We start from the raw sequence: 9,506 nt of genomic DNA, 5'->3' as shown, positions 1-9,506 counted from the left end.
AAAATTGTTTGCGCTTTTAAACTGCGTAGCAAGTTTTTGATTTTTTTTGCAATTAGTTAGTAATAATCAGTTTTCCTCTTTCAATACCGGTATTGGCTTCTGAGGTTGTTTCAAAATTTTAAATAATTTCCAAAAGGGCTTATGTAGGGCTATCCGGGTATTGAATTGAGAAATATTCTGAAGAGCACTCGTCAAATAAAATTCTGCCGTTGGAATTACTTTTTAAATTAGTCCATGACCGATGTATGTCATTAAAGTCACCAATGACAAAAAATGTTGACTTATTGCGAGTCACTTTTTGCAAGTCAGTTTGGAGCAAATTAACTTGCTGTCCAGAGCATTGAAAAGGCAAATAGGCAGATATGGAAGTATATTTACCAAGCTGTGGTTCAACAGAAACACCTAAAGTTTCAAAAACTTTAGTTTCAAATGACGAAAACAGTTGATGTTTTATACGCCTATGAATGATGATTGCAACTCCCCCACATGCTCCATCAAGTCGATCTTTAAAAAACATAAATATTAGGATCTTTTTTTTAGTTTGGATCAAGGTTTTAAATAAGTTTCAGTAATAATTGCTATATGCACGTTATTAGCTGTAAGAAAACTAAACAGCTCGTCCTCTTTACCATTCAAATAACGAGCAGTCCAATTCAAAATATTTATGTTTTTATTTATTGGATCCATTAGAAAAAAGTAATCCAATAACAATTTGTTTAGTAAACCAACTTGGACTGCTTCAGTCATAGTGGTGGCTTTGAACATTGCATCAATCATTTAATTCAATTGTTCAGTTAAAAATTAAAATCAGAGGTAGACATATCACTTGAAGTGGCTACATTATCTGATGATTTTTCGTTAGAATTTTCGGTAGACGAAGGGGCGGAGTAGAAGTTTCCTGTGGCGGCAGGGTTTTTCCATTTGATTTGAAACAATTAGAATGGGCACTTATAGTATGAAAAGGGGAGGAGTTCAAATTACCTGCTACGATATCGATGTTTCACTTTTCAATTCCCACTGAGGTGAAACTACTCATTGCAATGATCTTCACGAGTCAATCCATGTTTCGCCTCATTTGTTTGATATGGTCAACCCATTTTTATGGGCCTTTCAAAAAACTATAAGGAACACAAATACGATTGGATGTTGCGAATTAACTTTATTTTATGGAACTAAACATTGGCTCTTGTGCATGCTATCCTAAAAAAGCGGTAATATGTAATCTTAACAATTAGAAATGTAGCATATTCAACTAAATATCATCGGTCAATCAACATTTACAAAAAGGTTTGCATCAAGGCTACGTAAGATCCAGCGGTGCGAAGAATCTAAAAGTATAAGAAAAGATTAATGATTTTACTGCGATTTATTCTAAGAGGGTAGAACACACAAACGTAATAAAAAAATAGTTTGTAAAATACTAAAAATATAGAAATTTAAAATGAAAATGTATGTCACATCGTTGAATAAAATCCGTTAACTCTACAGATTTCCGTCCATATGCTACCATGGTGCGAAACTCATCGACACGAGCGTTTCTAGTGTAGTAACTACTAGGTAACTAATCCACGTGCAATCAATTACCGTTGAAAACGTAACAACCGAAGCTTCAAAGAAAGGCACGTCGACGCGGGATGGCTTTTGTGCACGGAGCATCATCATCTGGATGATCTGTCGAACGTTCTTTCGGTAGCGATACCAGGGAAAATCGTACGCGGTCCGGCTTAGTTTCTCACTCTGCAATGGAATCAATCAGGGGCACAATTACAAAGCGGATGGTGATTGTGGAAGATGTACCAGTATACGCCACCCTTAGGATTATTTTAAAATCAATCAAGGAACACCATTGTCAAAGAAGTTGACAAGTTAAAATATATTTATTTTTCTATTATTTTCGCAGCAAACTTTAAAGCTTTTGAGAATTCTATTTGCGCCTATTTGCATCATAAAACGATATGTTATCCGGAGTGGTGAATACTGGTACTATGGCAAATACTGGTGCATCCACCCTACAGTGCTTTTTCCATTTGTACCAGTAGGTGCAATTAGTGTGTCTGTATCTATGGCTTCGCACTTACCTCTTCCATCAGCTGCGTTCCACCGTACGAGTAGAGGTATATCTCCGTCAGGATGCCCAGCGAGTACCACACAAAGATGAGTTTATTGAGTCCTTCTGCCTAAATTGGAGCAATTAATGGGCAAGCTGTGCTTCAATTGAGCATTAGGGCAGTTCAGATGCGGGTAAAGTTTTTTCGGTAGAGTCAATCTTCCTCCATTTTCCAGAAGAGGATTGCTATACTTTGTCAATATTTCATCAGGTAATGTCTCCTGTCGTCAGTCTAGCGAAAGTTAAGGAGATTTATCTCAAATTTGCTATTGCAAATTTGGTGAATAATTGGGGTTAAACAAACTAGGATATTATAAGAGAGGGATTCCACGGAGGCATGCAAGTCGATTCTGATCGACCATTTCAAAAATATCTGAAACTTTGCACAGTTTTTCAGTTCCATCTAAATCGTCATTTTCCGATATCAAATCTTCAAGTTGAGTCACGACTAACTTTTCAAAAGGGTGTATGTGAAAATGGTTCAAAAATATTCAAAAAGCTGCACAGCAAAAACGGTTCGTTCGATTGTTAGACAACTAAAGAAACAAAGTTAGACAACTAAATAAAGATTCAAAAAAAAAAATACACACAGTAAAAAAAAAAATTTTTTGCGTTTAAAAACATCATTTTTGTCACAAAAACTCAAATATGTCAAAACCCTATCGGAATACCAACGTAATTTTTTGAGGGAAAACGGTCCATTATATTAGCTATCTACCATAAAAATTTGGTGATGGTAAGCCAATAAACAAAAAAGTTATGACATTTCAAATATTTCACAAATTTGACACTTATTGAAAACATTTTTTTTTTCATTGTTAATTTTTTTTAGGACCGCAGTTTGTTGCTGAAGTTTTTGTTAAGGGTAGCACATGAGGTTAACAAGTTGTTTTCATGATATTTTATTTAATTATTCATAACTATTATAGCATCTATTAGAAAGTTAGACGCGATCCAGTGTTGTGATCTAAAGTCTTGATAGTGTCATATTTTTTATTGTACGTAACTGAAGAAAAATTCTCTCAATAGTGTTGAAACCTTTTGATAAAAGAAACCTATAAGAAATCTAATATTGAAGACAAAAGCTACAAAAAAAGTTTTCTATACAGGTATACGACTAGTTTACCTGCAAAAAGTTTACCTCGTACAGAACAAGGCGGGTCTATACCCAGGTGATCTAGTATACGTAAAGCAGGTCGGTTTTCTCGGCGCTGGTTTTCTCCACAAAGTTAAAATCTGATTACACCTGGGTATAGACCCGCCTTGGTAGAGAATAGACTTTGTTAATCATATTTGGGAGAAAGCGAGTAACTTCAACAACATCAAAAACATGATAGGTACATACCATGAACATACTCACGAAAAAGCTAAAAATATACTACCACTATGGTTATAAAAGATTTAATTGTAAAATTTTTCTTCAGTCAAGCAAACGACACCAAACTAGTCAGTAAAAACTTAAAAGTGATTTTGTTTATTAAAATCTAACGAGCAACATGAGTAGTCGCTTTCTCAACTGTTGCAGGCCGTTTGCAGAAAAAAGTGTTCGAAAGAGCTACGAAATCTCACCGAAAGCACCATAGATAAACTGAAAGCGGCGGGTTATGCTCCAATGTCTACATTGAATACAAATTTACGCATTTGTACGTCCTGCCGTTTGAACGTTGACAAACGGGCAATCTGTACATCATCGGTGGATCAGGTTGCAGGAAGTTCGAAAACAACAACAACTGAGGAATTACTAGATGCACCGACAACAACTGAGGAGTTACCAGAAGTACCAAGTGCTGATAGTCTTGCCACGGTACCATCAGCGACATCTGTTTCAACAAATCAATCAGAAGATGAGTGCATCCAGAAGGTCAACATCGAACGCTTCAACGAAGGGATAGCTGGAATAAAAGTGACTCCGATTAAATGGACGAAGATGGGTTACGTCAATTATCCCGAGAAAAAATACCGTGAAATCAACGAAGCTGTACGAAGAAACCTCTTCAAATTAGGACCTGAGGATGTGGAAAATACAGACTACGATGAGGTAATTATGAATATGAAGGAAAGGTTCTCGAATCTAGCCACGAAAAGGAAAGAAAAAATATTGATTTTGTCGATGCTGCCAAGCTCGTGGTCTATTCAAGACGCCATTGATGAGTTCAAAACCAATAGAAATACAGCAAAAGAGGCAAAACAATTCAAAAATAACTGTCTTGCAACCAAAAATGCCAGGTCGAGTACTTCATTAACAGATGAGACAAAAGAAAAAATAATTCAATATTTTGTAGACGATGAAGTAAGTAGAGCTATGCCTGGCCAAAAAGATTATGTATCTGTAAAAAAAGATGGAAAGCGTCAAGCAATCCAAAAACGATTAATGATGACTACTTTGAAAGAAGCGTATACACGCTTCAAGGAAATTAACGAAAATATTAAGGTAGGTTTTTCCTCATTTGCAAGCCTTCGTCCAAGGCAATGCAAGCTTCTATCCAATTCAGGAACACATAATGTTTGTGTGTGCACAACACACGAAAATATTAACCTAATCTTACATAGTTTGAAAAGAATCAATTTATCAAAGGATATTAAAATGTTAACTGGTAGTCTTTTGTGTGAAAATACAACATCAAATTGCTATCTACGATCTTGTTCGGATTGTCCAGATTCTTCATCATTGGAAAATACTTTATTCGCTGAGTTTGAAGAAAATTATATTGATCAGTTATCATTTGAGCAATGGGTGACCACGGATAGGTGTGACCTAGAAACTATTGTAAAACCTGTAGATGAGTTTGTGTCATTTTTTTGCTTGAAATTAGAAAGTTTAATTCCTCACGACTTTATTAAAACAGAGCAATCCCGCTTTTTAAAAAATACGAAAAATACATTAGAAGATGGTGAATTTTTAGTCATTTGTGATTTTTCTGAAAACTATGGCTTTGTATTGCAAGATGAAGTGCAGTCCCATCACTGGAACGTACAACAAGCTACAATTCATCCATTCGTTATTTATTTCAATGGAAGTACGCAAATTGAACATTTTAGTTTTATTGTAATTTCCGAAGATTTAAGACACGACTCAGTATCTGTAAATTTGTTCATTGCCAAAATGATTAACTTTTTACGCGTTGATAAGGATAAAGAAATCAGAAAGATATATTTCATGTCTGATGGAGCAGCATCGCAGTACAAAAACCGTAAGAATTTTTCGAGCCTATGTCAATTTAAATCAAAGTACGGAATTGATGCAGAATGGCATTTCTTTGCTACGTCACATGGCAAAGGTCCTTGTGATGCTATTGGAGGAACCATAAAGCGCATGGCCACAAGAGCAAGTTTAGCCAAAGAACGTGAGCATCCAATTAAAACTGCAAAAGAACTATTTGATTGGGCGAATCGCAGAAAAGAAGAAGATTTAACAAAATTATCATTTTGTTTTACTACTACTGAAGAGTACGAATTAACGGCATCAGAGCTCAGCGAGCACTATAATAAAGCGAAAACGATCCAAGGAACCCAAAAATTTCACTGTTTCATTCCATTGTCAGAAAATAAAATTAAAGCAAAACTACCGTTTTGACTCATATTCCGAACACTTAAGGCCAACAGTGACTTCAAATGCATCTGGGAGGCATAAATAAGTTCATATTTGTGAAAATTTAAATTTCTTCACAAAGTCTAACTGTTAGCTGTTGGGTGTGTCGATAAAAAAGTTCATTTAAACTTGTTAAGTATTGTTTTTACGTAAAAGTATGTAACAACATTTTGATTCAAATGTCGAACACTGCGTTCATTCTGTCTCATATTCCGAACACCTTAACTCAAATTCCGAACAGCACGAATAAATCGCATTCAGATAAATAATTTCGCAAATAAATATATCTGAGCTAGTTTCACTGACCTTGAGCTAGCGAATTATGACCACTCCCGGGGTATAACATATATTTATATGCGATTAAATTGAATTCCAATTGACTGCCATTTCATGGTAATTTGGTGACATATTTCAGCGAAACATTTCAACCAAATCGCCATACAAAAACCGAGTGTTCGGAATATGAGTCTGTTCGGAATTTGAGACAAAACGGTATACTCGAACTGTACTGATAATGATGCAAAAGTGTTCGATATTGTAAAAAATTGAATAACAATAAATAAATAAATAAGTATTAATAAAATGTTTTCATGATCTCATAACGCATACCCAAATCCAAAACTTTTAAAGTTTATATATAACATTTAGAAACTCATCGATCGTACTCTAAAAAAAATATCCTGGTAAAAAAAAAAATTATTTTCGTGTAATCTGTTAATTCATTTTAATTTATACATATACATATAATATTTATACATATACATAATATTTATACATATAATATACATAATACTAATGAATACATGAAAACGACTTGTTTAATTCACGCAAGGCCCTTAACAATAAAATCAGCAACGAACTGCGGTTCCCGTAATAATTTACACCGAAAAAAAAAACTTTTTTCTACTAAATGTGAAAATTGTGACATGTTTGAAATGTCATAACTTTTTTGTTTATTGGTTTACCATCACCAATTTTTTATGGTAGATAGCTAATATAATGTTTTCCCTCAAAAAATTACGTTGGTATTCCGATAGGGTTTTGAGATATTTGAGTAGATGAAAAAACCGAATTTAGTACTATACCATTTAATTCCACTAGAGTTTGTATCCTTTGACAGATACGCGTATTTCGACCTCAACTGTAAGGCCGTCTTCAGTGTCGTGTACTAGACTCGACTTGAAGAAAACCATCGTATGCACACATTATAAATTAACACTAGGTATTAACGTATTTCCCTACCCATTATTATTTTTTAACTTAAAATTTATGAGCTATAGGTACATTCCATCCCTCTTTTGTTGAAACTTTAAATGCTGAAAGGTACATTACGGGAACGATTAGTAGGTACCAAGTTGAATAGCCATGTATTGCCGTTGCCGTTGTCTCTGTTGAGTAGCGTCGTAGGTACCTGTTTGCAAATTTCCAGACTCTCCGCCACATCCAGTTTCCAAGGAGAAGAAATATTTCTCAAAATTTTGATATCGGCCGTCGTAATTGTATGTCCTTCTGAAAAGATATGTTCTGCCACCTTAGATTTGAAATCGTATGTCATCCCCTTGTCTATCGTCTTCTGAGCTTTTCCTATTTCCGCTAAGTGTTCCTTGAATCTAACCTCGAGAGACCGCTTTGTTTGACCAACGTAGACCTTGCTGCAGTGGGAACAGCTGATTTTGTAAACACCAGCCTTGTTTAGTGTGTTTACCGGATCCTTGGTAGAGCCTAACGAAGTTCTAAGTTGGTTGTCTCTGCTGGAAAATACCAAATCGATTCCGAAATTCCTTAGCTTTGGGCGGAGCTGTTTGCTGATGTGTACGTCGTATGGAATGGAGACTCTCTTCATGGGTTCGGTGATAGGGGTAAGTGTCGTCAAAGCATTCCGAATTCGCTGTCTTTCCTTTTTGTCGATGATAGCTTTTATCGTCCTTTCCTTGTATCCGTTGATCCTTGCCGTCTCGTAGATATATTCCAGTTCCTTGGTCTTTCCGTGTTCGCTGAGGGGTAGAGTCTGCATCCTGTGGATCATGTGGTGAAACGCTGCCATCTTATGCTGGAACGAATGATTCGATGTGTAAGGGATAACTCGCTGGGTGTTTGTAGGCTTCCTGTAGATTTCGAAATTGTAAGTTGAACTTTCTTCCCTGGTGACAAGTAGATCCAAAAATGATAGATTTCCATCCTTCTCCTCCTCGTGGGTGAACTTGATATCCTTGTGTACGCTGTTGATTGTATCCAAAATTTTAGCCAGATCGTTCCGCTTGATAACGCTGAAAATGTCGTCGACATATCTCCACCATTTATCCGGTAATACTCCTTGTTTCTTTAAATTTTCCTCAAAATTCGCCATGAATAGTTCGCACAAAAACGGGGAGAGAGGGTTTCCCATGGGGGCTCCTTTCGTCTGTTTGTAGAAATTTCCTCGAAATTGAAAGTAGTTTTCGTCCATGCACAATCTTGCCAACCTCATGTATGTTCTGACCTTTCCTTTCCATGCTGCATCCGTCCTTTGGGGTAATAACCAGTCCTCGAGAAGATTTAGGGAATCCTTTACTGGAACGCTGGGGAAAAGAGCCGCTACGTCGAAAGAAACCATCATCTCGTCATCCTCGATGTGTCCTGACTCTAATAGTTTCTGGGAGAACTCCTGGGTGTTTTTAACTGACCTAGTGGGGAATGGATTCGGCATACTCTGGAATTCCTTGACTAACCATTTCGCCAGTTTATGAGTGGGGGATCCGTCGGCCGAGATGATTTCTCGCATTTCCTTTCCTGGTTTGTGAATCTTCGGTAGTCCTTTAATCCGTGGAAGAATGGGGTTTGACTCTTTCAAACGAGCCTCGCCAATAATTGCCTTGCAGTCCTTCAGGGTTTTGTCCGTGAGCTTGATGAGTCCGGGTAGTGGATCCACTCTCAAATGTCGGTAGGGGCCTTCGTTGATCTTTTTCGCCATTTGTTCGTCGTAATCCGTCTTGTCCATGATGACGACTGCGTTGCCTTTATCCGCCTTGATGTAGAATACTGGTTTATCCTTGAGTTCTTTCACGATCCTCGTCTCGTCCTTGTCTGCCTTGCTTCGTTGTCCTGTTGTAATGGCCTTTGCTACGATGTTCCTCGTTGTGTTCTGGTCCTTTATTGGTACGTTTTGGATGATTGCTGTTTCCATGTCTACGATTATTTTCTCCACATCAGGCTTCGTAGTCACCGCATATCCTAACCCCTTGTTGAGGTATGTCAATTGCTCTACTGTGAACTGCTGCGTCGAACGGTTAACTACGAAATCTTCAATGGGTTCTATAATCGGAGCAGGAACGCAGTTAACTTCCGTCGTCTTGGATCGCATGGAGGCTAGCTTTTTCCGATGTAGCCTGTTCTTCCTGTCGGCTTCGCATTCTTCCGCTCGTTTAACCTTGGTCAGGAATAATGGGAATCCTTCCGGATATTCCTGAGCCAATTTTAAATGCAGAAAATAACACCTCGTCGTCAGCTTGTCCAGTTTCGCATAGTGCGATTTAATCGATGCCGTGATGTACTCTTTCTCTGCTGTCTTCTTGATATGTTGTGGGATATGGGGGCCCATCTTAATCCTATGGCTAACGGGTGTTAGCTTTTCCTTCAGACATTTCTTCAGAAATGCCACGTCCTTTTGGGTGCTTACGATAGATCTCTTCAGGTCGATGAATATACTGTGCTCCGTCCGCTTGGTAGCCATGATGATAATAAATCTTCGAGCTGTTTAGTAGAATACCTATAAGTAGATGAAAAAACCGAATTTAGTACTATACCATTTAATTCCACTAGAGTTTGTATCCT

General features: G+C 37.1%; 1 protein-coding gene across 1 annotated transcript in view; it reads right to left on the bottom strand.

Moving 5' to 3' along the window:
- Nucleotides 1-1,139: 1,139 nt before the first annotated feature.
- Nucleotides 1,140-9,506, bottom strand: part of LOC5567873 (odorant receptor 10a) — a 29,394-nt gene continuing 21,027 nt past the window's right edge. The window contains exons 4-6 of the mRNA XM_021853479.1: nucleotides 2,079-2,177; nucleotides 1,585-1,737; nucleotides 1,140-1,328 (exon numbers count right to left, since the gene is read on the bottom strand). Of these exons, the coding sequence (XP_021709171.1) occupies nucleotides 1,278-1,328; nucleotides 1,585-1,737; nucleotides 2,079-2,177 (303 nt within the window). The 3' untranslated portion in view covers nucleotides 1,140-1,277. The remainder of the gene's footprint in view (nucleotides 1,329-1,584; nucleotides 1,738-2,078; nucleotides 2,178-9,506) is intronic.

Source organism: Aedes aegypti, chromosome 3 (genome assembly GCF_002204515.2).
Source record: "Aedes aegypti strain LVP_AGWG chromosome 3, AaegL5.0 Primary Assembly, whole genome shotgun sequence".
NCBI classification, from domain to species: domain Eukaryota; kingdom Metazoa; phylum Arthropoda; class Insecta; order Diptera; family Culicidae; genus Aedes; species Aedes aegypti.
Note: the sequence above shows the minus strand (reverse complement) of the source record. Positions and strands in the feature narration are given on the sequence as shown.